Raw genomic sequence first — 18,109 nt, 5'->3', positions numbered from 1 at the left:
CATGTAGTATTTCACTAAAAATTGTTATGATCAAATGACTAGTCTAAAGACTAGGTTTACGCTCAAAGTTCATTTTATAAACGCATCTTTTCGTACCCCGCCTAAGAAGTGAAGAAGTGGGAAAAGCAATGGCTTCATGATTTGGTAACATTCCCACTCCAGGTCGAAAAATGCGCATTCAGCTACAGATGTTTGACCGAGCAAATGCGTGTCAGTGGAGTGCGTGAAACACTTGACTCTCATAGAGTTTCTCTTCACCAAGGAAACTGATAAATGGGCGGGGAATGACTATGAGATGTTATAGAAAACCAACGAATAACCGTAGGAATATTCTGATATGGATTTAAGGCATCTCATCCAAAAGAAACAAAGTCGTTCCGGTAGTTTGAGCAACATAATCCGGGACACTTTTCTACAGAAGTGCCGTGATTTGATAGCTTTAGTGTTCAGTCTATACCTAAATCATCCCTCCCATGTATGTCTGTGGGCTTCATTGTACCGAAAATCGTGCCACGCTTAATGCACAGACTCTACTATTTTAGCGCTCGGCCAGTTCAGTGCGGTTAAACCTCTTGGGAAATTTGTACCATAATGGTGTAATGATTACCTTTAGGTTAATCCGTTTAAGCGCAAACATGTCCGAAAACTTACCGATTGCTTTGGTTCTGGTCAGTCTTGATTTTAAGAGAGTGTTCTGAACGTAAAATAATAAAAGAATCATTTCAGGGTTTATTTCAATCCATCGTTGCTTTGATACCTTGTCCACATCTCACTTACACGTTAGCGTCATCGATCATTCCAAACAATTCACCATTTGACGTTTTCTATTACACTCCGTATTGGTTTTTTAATTTGCATAATCCGCACACACAAAAGTACGGAGTTAAGCACAAGATCTTTATGTCTAATAGTGACTACCTCTGCTGCAGACGGGATTGTTAGTGTTCCTCTTCTCTTTACGTATTGAGAGATCGCATACTCGAGCTGCATAAAATTGGTTATATTCTACAAATAACAGTAACTAAGGAAATTTTGGTCACGATCGTTCGTGAATGTAAGTCGCGAAAAGTGTTAGCTGTGAGGTGCTGAAATCGCCGATATGAAATCAAAGGAGTCGAAACAACTTTTGAAAGTGGTGTTTCTTGTTTCCGTCTGCTCGGCACATTTTCAGGCCACCGCGGCAGAGAGAGGTATGTGCGAGAAATATTCATCTTTGCTTCAACGTAACTATTCCTTTTCTCTAGTTCTGATTAGTGTAAAGTTAAACAAAAGAAGGTATTTTGTTCTAATTGGTTTATTTTTTAATCGCAATTTCAGCTGTTCTCTTACATAAGGACAAAAATGTACCCTCTTCCTGGCAATGGTTAACCCGTTTTGAGTTCGGTAAATGGAGTGGGGTGAGTATAAGCCACAAGCGAATTAATATGTTCTACGAGATGTTTCATTTTATTCTCTTCAGTAAAATTCACACAGGTTTGTTACACTCGTCGCCAGGGAAGGCCAGTCCCTAGTTGAGAATTTTTCCGATTAACTCTTGTTCTTCCGTATTATACCGGAATAAAATGTCTTTTTTTGTTTTTGGTACATAAAAAACGAAAAACTGATAGCAATGCAAGAAAGTTGATACTTGGCAGCTATGTTTCATAAGGAATAGCTCAGGGGCAAAGTTTAAGATAGCGCACCATGTAACTAAAGGTTCGGTATGGAAGGTCAATATTTTTTTAATTTGAACTACAAGAAAGCATGTTTAAGTGTGAGAGCTGAAAACCAATGGCCTTAAAATATTGCTCAGTGCGTCTAGCTATTGAAAAAAAAAAATCTCAAACATATTGTTTCTTGGGAAACTGATTCGCTTAGCGTAGCAACCAGTACAGCTGCCATTTGTCCCGATAGATACAAAAGTTAATAAATCTAATATACGCAGGTCGCAGGTCAATATTGATTCGTAACAATTTTTTTCCATGCGATAGCCAAGAAACCCAATTTGACATGTGGGTTCAATATTCCAATGCATTTTAGCCAATAAATGTTACGAGATGACCAGCACGTAATAATAATCATTGCCATTTTGGTCTTTGGTAGTACAAATACCAGCTGCATCGTTTAGGACTACTCAACATCAGCGAAAACCATGTAATTCTGTCAATTTTGCTGATTCATTGTCCATGTTGGAATTTTTATCAGAAAATGATAACTCACTTAAATTGTTTGCCGTGCGTGTACTAAATCACATACGAGAAATCTGTCTTGTTTAAATAGGGGAGCTGGTACAGTTAAATCCCTGAACGAAATCCGTTCAGTGTCCTCTACCCGAAACAATTTTGTTAATCGCGATAGAAATTCTCATCAAAAAGGTTGTTCATTAACTTTCCCTAACCGTGACACTAGCATTTGAAGAGGTTTTTGACTTGTCACGGATAAAAAACATGACAGATTAGCTCATTCGTTTGCATTTATCCTTTGACGGGCATTGTTTATTAGCAAGCTACGGAACTTAAACAGACTTTTCGAACACGTTTCTTCTAAATCTATAATCAGTTTCGAAAAGTCGCAGAACCTTTATCTTTACTGTAAAGATCTCCCTAAACTGGCCAGGCCTGAGAGACGAGCCTTTGGGCCATTCAAGAAGACCTCCTCGGAGTTTTTATAGTGATATACAATTGTTCTCCACACCTAGTGTTGGGTAGAGCTATTGTATTGTGATAAACACAGAATGTTCACTGGGGTCGTAATAAAACTTCTTTGTAACGATCACAAAGTGCTCAGTCCAAATCCGTATAATTTAATATCTATAACTTGAAAGCGGCATTTTGACGCATTCTGTCGAGTTCAAACAGGAACTCTTAAGAAGATCAATTAAGAAGTTCTACCCTTGTACTTTTCCTTTCCACGACAACTTTGAATTTGTTTGCGAAACACAATCGAAAGCATTTCGTAACGGAGCCACCAATATTGAAATTCGCTACTTCTTTCTTCCATTGTTGTACAATGACGCAAAAAGACATTCCGTCTTACTAACTAAAGTGCTAATAGGTAATAACCTCATCACAAAAAGGGGAGGAAGACATGCTACGCTCCTTTTCATTTTCAGTTTATTTTTACCCAGGAATGCAAGGGTAAAATTCAAGTTGGATCGTGATTACTCCATACACAATTCCGAGTGAAGCAGAACGCAATATTTGAAGCGCTTGCTCTTGAAATCTAGTTTATGCGTAGGCTAAATTGATTACTACTGTCAAAAGTCTAAGGGCCGCTTGTTTATACGAGTTCTAACCCAAACACGGTTTTACGCAACTGGTCGACCTCAGGGCTTCTCTATGAGAAGGTTCATGTAATAAAATAAATTTCATTCTGCTATTAGCTTTCGGCCCTCTTGACACTCTTCACAAGAACTTCAGATAAAAGGTTCAGCTAAATTTAGGACTATTTCGGACGCGGTTTTGTTTAACAACGGTTAAATTATAAATAATCAGACCTACTACGGATACGCTAATCAATAAAGCCGACTCGTTTGCAAGATTTTGATTAGCTTGGCTCCGCTCTCAGGATATGATAACTAAGTCTTATGTCGGAGCCAGTTGCTCTACACTTTTTAGGAGGCAAGTTCTGCCCACAAAAAGGCTGCTTTCATTGTCATCGGATCATGTTAGATCGCAGTCACGAAGTCATTATAATCTTAATGGTAAGGTTACGTTTAATCGAATCTGAGAAGCTAATGATTCTAATCGCGTTGGGAACCTTTCGATTAATCGAGCTGGTTGACTCTTTTCATACCAAGTGAATTCACTTAAATTTAATTAGCCAAATATATTGAGCCCAAGGGACAATTTATACAACATTTTGTGCCTTCCAAACAGGAACTCAATCCGCTCTAAACGCCAGAGATTGTAAATCCTTTAATCTTCTCGTTTTTTGTAATCGGTCTTATAGATGAGAAAATTAAACCATCTGATACTGGCTTTCAGAAGTTAGCACGTTTCCGTAGATTTCGCAACCTTTAGCATTAAGCCATACCAAAACGCACGGAATTCCGGTTACATATCTACAAACGGTTTCTAAGGCTACGACCCAACTCTACGCCATTTCCGATAAGGGTTTTGTTATCAGTAGCATCAAACTACCCATGAACAGTACTTAACGTTGCAATAATTGCAAAGAAATAAAATCAACCCCTTTCCTTAAGTCACAACGGTTCTAAGTGATATCTCTATGGGGCAGTTGAATCATATCAGTCCAAAGTTTTATTGGAGTTAAATTCTTTCTTACGACGGTTTTTGTCTTACGACCGAATCTTACCCCCTACTTAGTGAGGACACAAAATTAATTTAGCCCTCAGCTACGTGCATTGGTATTTTCATAATAGCTCTCTCTTTTATGCCGCTCCTTTTATATCCATTCTGGTAACGCCTCGTCGTCAACACACAAATCCATAAAGCATTGAAAATATGAATTACTTATCTTTCTAATGCAATGACGCTATTTTATTGTTGAAGCCATTTCCAACATCTGTAGGCCAAAAACAATATTGAATTTGGATAAAACTTTCATGCATGTTGACATCTTTACAATTATTTATCGCCAGTTTTTAATTTGAACTACTTTCTGGAGATACGAATGTGTGAAGTGGGACTCCTTTTTCAAATCTCTTTTCCATAAATAAGACTTTACTTTTGATGAGTGGCAGTCTCCCCTTTGATTTTTTTGTAAGTGTTTGAGATTTTTTTCAGCGAAAAAGAGGCGCTGGTCGGCAATTGAGTCTCATCAGATTGCAATTTGAGCTATAATGAAAAAATGCGTAAGTTTTGGTTAGTTCGCAATGATAAAAAAGAAGCAAGCTTTCGTAGGGATAGCAAAGCTGAGTTCGTTTCGATACCACCCTAGCGACGAAGCCAAAAGGAGCCGTGGAAATAACAAGATTGCTTTATGGAACTTAGAGATGAATGGCCAGTTATTTCGTTCTTTATCAATGATTCTTTATTTCCATGTTTTTGCAAGTAGTAAAGTGCAAAATGAAAAAATCCGTTTAGCCATTGAGCTTTCAAGGACATAACACCAGTCAATTAGTAATCATATAGCGCTGGTTATGACCACGTAAGACCTTTCAAGGAACATACTAAATTAGGCGTTGACAATTGTCATGTACTTTTCGGTTAATATTCTTATACTTCGGTTTTCCCTGCTTTAAACTACACGAGGGTCAGTATATGTGGTAATTTAGGCTGAGTGGCACTCAAGCATTGCATTGCTCATTGTTCTATGCTCTATGACCTTATTCTTTGTATAACTGGTGAGAGAGGAACCATTACTGTTTGAATGATTTGATCATTTTGTATAAACTAGCGATAACTTCTGTATTTGTCTATAACCTGCTGTAAAATCCAACGAAACAGCATGGTTTCATTGCATGTCCAGAGCAAGGTTGCGCCAGGTCACGCCGTTAGATTGCGTAATAATCGTTGTCTTTTTCCATTGCGTTTGATCTTTCCTAGGAAGCCACAAGGCTTTTAAATTTCTAGTCTCAAGGTTTCAGTAAAACAGCATTAAAACAAAAAATACTCCTTTCTATCAATCTAATTTTCTTTTACGTTTTCGTGAGAGGATTGATAAACCCTCACGTTCTACATGATCAGTCTTGAGTCCATCAGGCAACAATGGTTTCAATCTTCATCTCCTTGACGAGACTTTCTTATTGGAGGAATGAAATGAAAGGGATCGGAACCTTTTGAATTCACTAAAATGACGCATTTGAGAAACACTAATTTGATTAACTGGCGCCGGTAACTTCACTCGAATTGCTGTTTTCTTAGATCAATTATTCTCAAACAATGGTTTATTTTAACAAGTCTAAAAGGTTACGTGTCCAAATATTTTCCTCAATCGTTACACCGTGAAAAACAAGTACTTGTTCCAATGAATGGTATCGCCACTAACTGTAATCCCAACCTGATAAAGGATCATTTAATTGTTATTATCACTAATAGACGGAAAGATTAGAGAGAACCTACTACTGACTAAACTCTGATTGTTCTGGTCGAAGTTGGGATGGTTAGTGTTCTGCGAGACCCATCTGGCGCCAGATAATGACTGCGAAATAGTTTTCAAATCCAGCGCTAATCCGCCCTTTATCCTTATAATTTACCATTACCGGCCCACTTTCAAGACATTTATTTTCCGTTTGTCAATGAGCGTGTTCGTTCACTTGTGATATAAGTTTGCGAAGGCTTGTGGATTTTCTTTTACCAAAATTTTTGAATAGCATTGTATTCCATCGATGTCCTAGCATTGTATTTAGACATGATTTTTATTCTTTCTTTGCTACAACTTCCTGCACTCTCACCCAAACGTACGTGCGTAATTGAATTTATCTTGTCCTAGAATATAATATTATAAAATTCCGGAATGTTCTGCAGGTTTCTTTATCACACCATGATGAATACACTGACAGAGCCCCTGTAACGTCATCACCACACTTACCTCAGATTACTTTTGAATTAGAAAACACTGATAGAAAGCATTGTTCTTTAAAAACAAATTCACCATCTTATTTGGCTGCTAGGAACAAACAAATCGATCTTACCCCGTTCATAATCTTTTCGGTGAAATATGTTGTTGCACTAGCTTATCGGAACTCAATACCACTGAGACGAAAAAATTAAACGGCGCTATCTTTTAAGGCTTTTTAAAACAAAAACATTTTTTATATCATCTGTTTGATACCTGAATTCTAGCTTGTAAGTGTTTCTCACTGATGGCTAACTGTATTTACACAATAAACCAGTGCATGTAATTTCCTCACGGAGAAGTAAAATTAACCTCTTCTTTTCGAGCCTCATCAATTATGCAATGGCTTTCAATCACTTTTCCGTCGGATAACGATTTAACCGTTAGATAACGTTATCCGTTCTTTATACAACTGGACCCTGGAGCACTAATTTGGCTTGCCGGATGACTCTAAGGCATTGAGTTTATGAGTACATGCTGCGTTAACAAGAACAAAAAAAAAAATACTTTTTCGCAGAAAGACCAATCTACATATTTCTAACATGGTGTCTTAAAATAGAACAGAAGAGAAATAAAAAGTAAATAACAGACGAATTTCATGGCAGCATGCAAGAGAATATAAACTGTTTATTCTCTTGCAGCAGGCTAATAAGTCAGCAACTTTTATAAGGAAATTTTTTCAAAGTTCAGTTTTCTACAACAAGTTAACTGAACCTGCTCTTTTCTCCTCTTTATCTCAACCAAGAGACTAATCAGAGTCCTTTCAGAATTCGGGCTCAAAGACGTCTACGCAAGCGGCTCAAATTGTTAGTGGTCTGACAATCTATCGCGACAAGATTTTCAATCTTATGTATTCGAGCTACATTTGTGCAACTGATAATGAAATTAACTCTGTGACAATTCGTTTAATCTAGGTCGCCATTTTTAGTAATTATCAAGTCATCTGTGTCGTTGAAGCTTTATTTCTTCCCAACAAGATCATTTTAAAGTATATTGATGTTTTATTTACTCGATTTCAGTGGTCACAGGATGGAATCAGTGGATCTTACGCTGTGTGTGATCTTTCAGAAACGAGTACTAATCATACAGACAGCTGGCTGATCTCAGAGTATGTGGACCTACAAGGAGCAAACGAAGTTGAATTAGGGCTTACATTCATGGTTGTAAAGTGTCGTGCAGGATTTAACCATTGTAAGGAGAGGTTTAGCCTTTACGCGCTTCAAACAGAAGGGCCTGTGGCAGGTGGCATATCGAAGCAGGACATTGAGTTCGGTAATTTCACATTTGTTGAAACCGTCAATGCCACAAATCTTTGGACGAAACAAAATCCCCAAAACAATCAAGTTAATTTGACTTTAACTGCCAATAGCTCCGGCATCTACTTTGGAATTCGAGACACAGGCGCCTGCCTATCGCTCACATCCGTTACTTTGTCATACGCATACTGTCCCACTGTTGTCAATCAAGGAGTTGTTTTCCAAAAGATTGGTGCACCCTCGTCAAGCAAGCAAAACACTACTGTCAGAGGCAACTGTTCCGAAAGGGCATCGCCGTATCCTAGCAACAGCACACTTTCTCTCATGTGTCTTAGTTCTGGCCAATGGATGAAGGATAGTAAGGTCACGTGTCAATGCTCAGCTGGATTTGAATTCGTGGGAGACAAGTGCGTCGGTAAGAGAGTCACTAGGTTAGAATGCCCCCTTCTTTACACATACATACTGTCCTCAAAAAAATTGACTGACTTTTCCTAAACGTCAAAAATACTTATTTAAGTTCCAATGGGTAGCTTTGTTCAGTCTGGAAAAATTGCCATAAATGATTATAGCATACTGCTCTTTTCAAGACTAAAGGCTGATAGTTTCGAAAGAAACTGTTTGGGGCTGCGTCGGTGGGAGTAACGAAATAATTTGGATATATCAACAAAGTTGAAATGGTAAATTGGCCACCGTAATGATTACAAAAGCTGACGTTTCGAGCGTTAGCCCTTCGTCGGAGCGAATGACGAAGGGCAAACGACTCGAAACGTCAGCGGCTTTTTTAATCATTACGGTGGCCAATTTACCATTTCAACTTTGTTGATATATCCAAATCTTTTCAAGACTAGTTGGTTCTAGTGACTTTAAAACTTGTCAATTTATCTTTATCTGAATTTTCTCTGTTAATGTACTCTCTTCAGAATGTCAGGCAGGCCGATATAAGCCGTCCATTGGTAATGCCTTTTGTGTTCCATGTCCTGCTCACAGTACACCCGATCCTAATCATGGTTCTTGTATCTGCAACAATGGATTTCACAGGGCCCCTGAGGACGCTGTGACTGATGGCTGCACAGGTAAGAAAGTGCTAACTGTCGACCATTTCTTTATTGCTTTAGTCTGATGAGGAATAGCGTTTGGAATAATTTTCGAAACGTCAATCCCAGTTCTTCCACAAATTCCACAAATAATCATCTGTTGACAATACGATCGAGCTAAGTGTAAGACCAGCTAATTAAATAATCATCCCTGCTTTTAAACTTAATATTATAAATAGAGACGTAAATCAACAAAAACAGAAGAGTCCCCCCACCATTACACTATCATAAATCATCCTATCTACATGAGACACTTGTTATTTTTTGGGTGATTAAAAACCCTTTTTTCATGTTATCAGCCCCTCCTTCAGAGCCCAAAGAGATCAACATCAAAGAACTTACAGACACCATTGTGGTGGTCGCATGGTCTCCGCCTGCAGACAATGGAGGGCGTGCTGACGTTAAATTCGACGTCCAATGCAGTACTTGCTCAAACTCTGGTTCATGCTCAAAATATTGCAAAGGTGCGCAGTTCTGGCCTGCTTCCGTGGATCTCACCTCACTTCAAGTGACAATCACTGGTCTCAATTCAGATACGATCTACAACATAACTGTTATTTCCAAGAATGGTGTTAGTGGTCAGGCAGGTTTGCAATCTCTTCAGAGTTTGCACAAGACTTTCTCTATAAGGAAGACGGCAGGAACAACTATTAGTCCCGGAGCAATCACCCTCATGACGGAAAACCTTACGACGACGGAAAGTAAGAAACGTAACACTTTCTAGCATACAAATTACTGTATACGCACTTCCCATCCGCCTTCCTGCAACCGTTTTTTCCTTTTTAAGAGAGTGCAGTGCCATATTCCTGACACCGAGATAACCCATTCTCTGTCTCTAAAATCCCCACGAGGATGGTTCAACCTTTTTACTCCAATATCTCATTAGTAATTCTCCTAACTGTATGCTACACAACTCTTATGATGTTACTTTGGAGGATTTACTTTTGATCAGGTCAACTAATTATCCCTGGTTGATGTTTTTCTTTATTCTCATCACTCACCTGCTTGATATTTTATTGATATATTGTGAGGAGAAATTCTGTCCTCATCACTCTTGAGAGATAAACCATCAAAACACTCAAATTAGCTTCTAGAGACGCAAATCGGCTGCGCCTGCCTAAAGACTGCCATGCGATGGTTTGGCACGAGACCTCAACGAAATGCGGGCTCCCTTAATCGAAGTTGGTGCCGGCAGATTAATAGAAAATAATATGCAATTGTAAGATTTCAGTCGTTGTAAACTGACGGCTTTTGCTCGTTTTCTTTTACACAAACAGTGCCTCCGGTGTTAGGTACAGCAGGCTCTCAAGTAGCTACCGCTATTGTCGTTTCTGTGGCTGTCACCTTTCTCGTCTGCTTCATTATAGCACTCATAGTTTTCTGTTTCCTGGTGAAAATGTTCAGGAAGAGACATTCCGACAAGGAGAGTGTTCAGAGTTCTTCAACCCAGCTGACTGAGTTTTCAAGGGTTGAAACCCCATCATCAAACATACCATCGGCTGTTACCATAACAGATCTCACGGAGAACGATAGTGCCTCGGAAACTCCACAGCCTGCAGATAAGGAAAAAGGTAGTCGTAATTTCACAGTTCCACTTATCAAAATCAAAGACTTCCAGTCTGAGTCGAGGCCGAATTCTGCAGGTAGCAGTCACTCCATTCTGTCCCTCCGAAACAATAGGATTCTTCATCATATTGACTGGACGCCTCCAAGGTCCATAACGCCCATGTTGCTCCCGAGGAAGAAGGACTCATTACAAATGGATCTTAATGACGGAAGCTTAGAGAAGAGGGACTCATTACAAATGGATCCCAGTAACAGCCCAAGGAAGCCACCAGAGGGTTCTGAACGTGCTAAAATCGAAGTAGAACGGAGCACGTCCGTAAACAGCTGGTTTCCAGCAGAAGAAGTACAGGTTAATGTCTGAGACATCTATCCTGCTGTGCTGATCAGTTGATTCAAATCAAATTACAAACAACACAGTTCAGTCTGGTGGTTTCCATTTGTCAGAACTGTTCGGCTGGACTGTTCAATTGGTAAATGAATGATGAAAACAATCAACTCTGAAAGCTGACAGAACCGGTTCCGGCCCAAGTAATCGGCTACGCCTTCTATGATAACACCATTCAGATCTCCCGCTATCAAGCAGATTGTTCGAAAAATGCGAGGAAGTCGTTTTGACTGCGGCCAAATATTGCAATGACAGTGCCAGTCTAAGAGTAATACTTTTAGCATTGAAGGCTCGCGAGACAGCACAACTAGCACATACCTACTTTAGAAGACTGAAATTTTGCGCCTTATACACACATACTCTGATAAGAACAAGATGTTAAGTTTTATTTTAAAATGGTCAGCATCCATTGGTGGAAATACTCAGAGCATCATTTACGTACGACAAGCATACCGTACATGTCATTGTTTTCTTCAGAATAAATAAGAAGATTTGAGATAGTGGATTTGTACACTTGCGGGTGAAGAAATCCTTCTAAGGCTAAGCGTATTTACGCAAGTTTTTAAGGAATAGTTTGAGCTGCTAAAATATTTTCCTTGCGATTGCAATTTGTAAAGTGCAACACGAGAATTAATTAAGCACGATATGATGGTACAGCGGTATGGTGTCCCTCACGTCCCCTGCTGCTCCCATTTTCGATCCAACAATACTTTTTAAATTAAAGGTTTGCATCACGAATGAAGTTACAAAATTAATGATAAATTAATTGTAACATATATTTTGCAGTCGTAAATAAGGCTTGTTGAACAAGCATAAACAGGAGCCCATTACCCTCCTTGCACAAACGCAAAAATTAGAGCGTTTTCATGTTATCATTTCAGGAGAATAATTCCAAAAGTAAAATCTCTTTCCAAGCAGAAATCCTTTAGTGGCAGTAATAAAAAAAAGGATCTCCTTTTGTTTGAAGTGTTTGTTATAAATGAGTCCTTTGTCATTCCTCAACAATCAAGAAACCTTAAGATCGCTCGCTCTTTGTTGCATGCAGTGTTCAGTCTTCTTCTGATTATTGTCTCATTACTTTTTTGGGGTGTACACTTGTGTGCCATCCCCTAATTAAGTGGGTGTAAACTCTTTTGAAACTGGCCATGGGATAACAGCGTATAAGAGACTGTGTGATAAATTGCGTTCCCTTCGTCAAAAGACTCTGTCCAGAAGCATAACTCGGCTGATGAGGTAAAAAAAAAAAAAAAACGCGTGTCATAGCACGTGATAGAACTTCGCTGCTCTGCAGTGAAATCTCAAAAGCACTGAGGTACCTCTGTTTTCAGTGTGTTCGTTTCGGTTTTCTTTTTGCCTTTTGTTTGTTTGTTTGTTTGTGTGTTTTACTCACTGATTTCACAGTTTATGGAACCTTTATTTTAAATCGGACAAGGGATTTACATGATTAATGTTGTTCGTCTTTACTTTTGCTCCAGAATTTGTTGTGGGTTGAACAAAGGTGCATATCGTGTTTCAGCACAATTCAACCCCAAAAATAGCCGTGCATTCCTCTGGTTAGAGAGGTCGGGACCATGGCACGCTCTCCGTCCCTGTAAAGAAATCAGGATTGTGGAAATGTTCAACACAAAAAGAAATCAAACCAATATAGAGGCATCGAACACAACCTCTTCCCATTCGAAGCAAAACCCGTGAGAACGCTTTGGAGCTGATTGGAGACCTCGTGTATCACTAAGCACGGAGCAGAGTCCTCTTCGGGTTTCCTAAAGGTGCTCTCTCTACAAATCAGATCAATGCTTATGTTTATAACCTATTAAACCAACTTCATCTTCTCCAAACCCTTGCAGGGCAAAAGCTATTTGACAGTATTTCTTGTTAGCGATTTTGGGCCGAGATTAGGTGAAATTTTAAAGAATGGCAAAATGAACATTTTGCCCTCTTTGATATTACAACATGAAAAAAAAAAATAGAAAATTAAACTTTAATAGCCTTTCTCTGTATGGTAGCCCTTATTTCGTGGTATCTGGATGGAAAAATTGACGTAATTGGCCGAAATTCTCTTTATTGGAGGCCACTACAGATCCACTGCTAAAGGTAAGGAATTAATGAACTGCTAAAACCGCATGAAGGTTATTGGAATATTCTGATATTGTTCGACCGTTTTTAGTAGTAGCCGGAAATTCAAATAATTATCACCCTGATGATAAACACGTGCCTGGATTTTCTGCTACTCTTTTTACTCTCTTGAATTTAAGGTCCTAAATGCTTTTGGGCTCAAATATTACAGTGAAGAGGCGCATAACTGTCTTTACCAGAATATTGTGTATAAGGAAAAGCATTTGTAGCAAAATGTAAGCTTTGGAAGCAGTTCTCCATGTTTTTTTTTTCTGTTTCAAAGCATTTTAAATTGGAAATCTGTAGGAAATAGTTCTCTGAACCAGAAAGGAGTAATCCTATACACTAACCTAGTAAAACATATAAAACTTTCTGCCAAGTTTCTATTTAGATAGCTACTGACCAGCAGAAGTATAGTTATCTTTCCCAGAAGGTGACATATAGGAGGTATGTTTCTTTTTCGCTGGCAGCATGAGAAAGTTTTGAAAAACAAAGATAAATTTTGACAATTTTGATATGACAGACTGACCATATGAATGAATGAATGAATGAGTGAGTGACTGTCTGAATAAATGAATGGACGAATGAGTTAATGACTGACTGACTGACTTAGTGACTACCTGATTGACTGATTGCAGAACTGACAATTTGATGTACTTACTGACCAATCACCTCGCTGATTGAATAACGGAATGTCTATCAGATAAAAGTGTACGATTCAAACGTGCGCGACCTCTCACATAAGTGCGTTACTCTTGATTTAAATTATAACCCTTAATCTTCATGTGACTCGTTTGATTACACTTTTAAGTTGTAGTCTTTCGACGTAGAACATATCAGTGCTGGCTTTTGTTGCGGCAAGATCTTGTTCTAAATCAATAAGTGGAAATATCTGTAAGTCTTAGTCCTTTTTTCGTTTTCATTGTAATTTATAAAATGCTATTTTTTCTTTTAGTCAAACCATCATTTTCATCATCACCTTCTACATAATCACATGCGTTTAATTTACTCTTTGAACGTGAACAAGGAATAAATTTCTCTTTTAAATCATCTCTAATGGCTGGAGTCTGCAAAAACGACTTACTGACTGACTGCTTAACTGAATGACTAAGCTTTGGACGGATGGAGTGACTGACTGAAAAACATGTATCTGACTGAGTGGCTGATACTGACTGACAGATGAGTCAACCAACTTTTGAACTGTTCAAATTACTGGTTGACTGATTTAAACCAATCAAGGAACCATTAGACTGATTTGCTGACTGGATGACTCACCAGCTGATGGAGTTGGTCACTAATATCTACACTGACCTCAAACTCACTAACCTTTTAAGCCCTAACATCATTATTTATACGTAGCAAAATATATGAACTTCATATATTCATCGTATCAATTTTTATATTTCCCATATTTTCCCAAAAGTTATTGAATTCCCTACTGTTTATTGTTTTCACCTTGTTAAATTGCCCAGTGGAAAATTAAACGATTGGTCAGATCATTCTGCAATCATGCTACGCCAAGAAGCTACCATCAGTGTAAAAATTAGTCGACACACGTTTGAAGAGTTCTATTTAAGTGAAGAAAAAAAGTCAACTGTTTCTAACACACTCTTAAATAACAGACCTCCACTAGCTCATTCAGTGTTGGCTAAAAGTTTACGGAATCATGATACAGTGTTCATTGCTTTTGGGGGTAAGGGAGCAAATAGGTTAACTTTAGTAGGGAAAAAGAGATTAATTTGAAGTAATAGAGGGGTTGAAAAGATCAATGTTTCAACAATTTTGCCACAGATTGTAGGACTTCTATGCCTTTGAGAGGTTGATGCTAGCCCTTGAAAAAGTTTGAGATGAACTACAATTTAACTAATTAAAGCAAAAGGTGGAAAAAAAAACTTGCTACATGTATATGCAAACTCTGTTTACGAGCCAAATACTCCACGAAGGAGTATTTCTACTCCCCCCTGGATGGAATGCTGGTTTCTTGCTGGGTTATCCCCCAGCATTAAATTTGCCAGTACCCATTCAAATACCTTGGTAAAGAGAGGCACTGTGAGAGTAGTGTCTTGCCTAAGAACACAATACAATGTCCTCAGCCAGGGCTTGAACCTGGACCAGTGACCACTCAATCCGGAGTCAAGCACACGAACCGAAACTGACTCCAGGCGCGATAACCACAAGTTCAGAATTAGAAATAAGGACGTCGAAGCACTGATTAAGAGCACTGAACTTCGTGTTCATTTCCAATGAGTTATCTTTATTAGAAATTGATGTACTAATGCTCAAAACCGTCAAACAATTGTTCTCTCTGTACGCCTGAATAGTTATATACGCAAGATCCAAAGACTTCGCAACGAACGCAATGAACTTCAAGAACGCAAACTTAGACCGTACACACAGACTACTAGTAAAGACGCACGAGCTTCTGAAATACGATCTCACAGAAACGTCACTAATATCTAATCTAGACAGTTACACCAACCATGAGACCACCACGCCTCCCACATATGTATGTGGCTTTGATGAAATTGTTGGAATTTCATCTACCTGCTGTTTTCACTTCAATCAGTGTTTTTTCCAACCAAAAGCAAAAACACAGTATATAAATATGAAAATATTATTCTTTCAAAAATTTTCCCCAAGGTAAGTGAGCTGATAATTGATTCAGTGATAAAAGTGCGTATGTATTTTTTTCCTCTTGTCTGTATCTTATTGCACTACTTCCTTGTGGATTGATAAACATGAATTTTAAAATTAAACTGAATGTTAGATAAACCCACAAGTGGTTCCTTTAGTTCTATTTCACTGAAATTTTGAAATTATTAAGAAAAATGTGTTATTGTATCTCAGAAATTCACATGTACAAGGCCTTATTTGATATGCAAATTCAATGGCAAAAGTGAGCTCCACACTACCCAGACATGAAAAAAAGAAACTAAATACAAAATTACCATTGCAGCGATTGCCATTTAGATGACAGTCAACCTCTCACATAGTAAATACAAACAGTTGTACTTTTTTAAAGTTAGTTTAAAAACCTGAAAATCTTTAGGTTTTTAGTTTTCTGGAGATTTGATTTAATGATTTGAATAGTCTGACTTGTCTATGTCAAACTTAAAATGTGGCCTGTGTATAATTTCATTTGTATTTGTTTAAGCATTCAGAAGATAGTTCTACACCAAGGAAGCAAAAACAAGAGGGAATGTCTCCAGCCTTTGGGTAGAAAAAAGGGGAATGTACTCTCTGTTTTCCATATCAATAAGAGGTACGAGACTGATTAAACAAAGAAAAGGCTTTTGCTATGATTTGGTGTATTTTACCGAAGCCACTGAATAGAGAAGCATTTCTGAAACTTAGCGGCTTGTGTTTCTTGTGTTTGCAGAAACTCTCATAAGTAGTGAAAGCAGTCGTCGTATGGCTTTATGTCAGCTTCCACTTGAGTTTTAGCAACATTTTTACATAGGAGAAGTGTGATCATTCACTTGGAAGGAATTTTATAGTTCACCAAAACTGGTTTCTAATTAAATGATAATGTATTGATTTTATTTCTAGCTAAAGAATATGGTAGTAGATGATTAAACATATCTGTAGTTTTCACTCTCCTTCAGGTTGCCAGAGAAAGGAAAGAAGTAATGAGAAGCCTAAAAGGGTTTCAACATTAAAAAGAAAGAGAAGTTTGAAGGACATTTCCAGCTCTCCCTTGTACATGTATTCTGAATGATTTTATTGTGTTTGTAACGAACGCACCGGTAACATTACTCAATGGCTATCTCAACCATAAACGTTTATTCCTCGACCAGTGGTTTCTATAACAAAATTAAATTACACTAAGTCTAACTACAGAAAATAAATGGCATAAACAAAATAATAAACGATATAAATGCGGCGAAATGAAAACATAAGACACACCTGACGGTTTGGATCATAAAATAACGCGAGACGCAGCCAAAGAAAACAACACCAGACTACGTAACATAAAGAAGCTTTTACGCGCGAACACTACAATATATACGTTGACGGGAGGGGACTGAACCCACCACGTGGACGGACCGCTGGCCCCAAATTCGTTGTAACATCCCGGCCCCGAATTAGCCACCTAGGCTAATTTTAACAAGACACAACAAATTACTTAGATTAAGCAGTTCGTTTTTTCCTCTATTTTCTAATAAAGTCATAGCATTGTCATAGGTTCCAAAATTCTTCCAATGGAGCTCTTTACGTCAGGTTCCTGGATCTTGAACCCCTTCAAGATGACATAACTTTCTGATGTCTCGTCTGCATACAGATGATGCTGTTCTGACTCTAACGTTTCGGACGTAACCATTGCTGTCAGGGTACACCTCCTCGATGACACCCATTGGCCAACGCCCTCGTGGCGTTTTTTCGTCAACAACCACGACTAAATCACCCACGGCGAAGTTGCGGCGTGGCGAATACCATTTCTGTCTTCTCTGTAGTGAAGGCAAGTAGTCCTTCAACCATCTTTTCCAGAAGGCGTCTGCCAGACACTGTGCCTGCCGCCAACGCTTATTGTACTTGTCTTGCTCCTTGAATACGTCAAGAGGAAGGCAGGCGTTAGACTTGAGGAGCAACAGCTTATTTGGCGTCAACGGCTCAGAATCGTGGGGGTGATCACTCAGGGGGGTCAAGGGTCTGTCATTGAGGATCCTTTCCACCTCGCACAACAGGGTTGACAGTGTTTCGTCCTTGATGCACTGCTCCTTCAGCAGGGCGCATAAAATCTTCCGAACAGACCTAATCATTCGTTCCCAAATTCCACCTTGATGGCTGGCTTCTGGCGGGTTAAAGTACCACTGAACATCGTCCTTCCTTAGCCAATCATAGATCTTCGTTTGATCCAAGCGCTCGAATACCTCTCTCAACTCTCGTACCGCGCCTGTGAAGTTGGTGCCATTATCGCTGTATATTGCCTGAGGCTTGCCTCTTCGGCTTACAAAACGCTGGTAAGCGCAGATGAAGGAGTCTGATTCTAACGTATGTGCGACTTCGATGTGCACTGCCCTCATGGTTAGACATGTGAATAAACAGCCATATCGTTTCACTTCACTTCGTCCTTGCTTTACGAACAGGGGGCCAAAGTAGTCCACGCCCACTCGTGTGAAAGGTGGATCAAAGGGAGCAACTCTTGCCGCCGGTAACGGAGCCATTATCTGTTCGCCAGGACGAGCGTTCCGTTT

At 38.9% G+C, this 18,109-nt stretch overlaps 1 protein-coding gene across 1 annotated transcript; it reads left to right on the top strand.

The window, feature by feature from the left end:
• Positions 1–929: 929 nt before the first annotated feature.
• On the top strand, positions 930–11,768 carry LOC148725497 (ephrin type-B receptor 4a-like). Its single transcript, XM_088731575.1, has 6 exons — positions 930–1,190; positions 1,318–1,397; positions 7,521–8,172; positions 8,678–8,830; positions 9,151–9,552; positions 10,129–11,768. The coding sequence occupies exons 1-6, from the start codon at positions 1,100–1,102 to the stop codon at positions 10,776–10,778; spliced, it is 2,028 nt and encodes a 675-aa protein (XP_088587701.1). The 5' UTR covers positions 930–1,099; the 3' UTR covers positions 10,779–11,768.
• The last annotated feature ends 6,341 nt before the right edge of the window (positions 11,769–18,109 follow it).

Source organism: Stylophora pistillata, chromosome 8 (assembly GCF_964205215.1).
Source record: "Stylophora pistillata chromosome 8, jaStyPist1.2, whole genome shotgun sequence".
NCBI classification, from domain to species: Eukaryota; Metazoa; Cnidaria; class Anthozoa; order Scleractinia; family Pocilloporidae; genus Stylophora; species Stylophora pistillata.
Note: the sequence above shows the minus strand (reverse complement) of the source record. Positions and strands in the feature narration are given on the sequence as shown.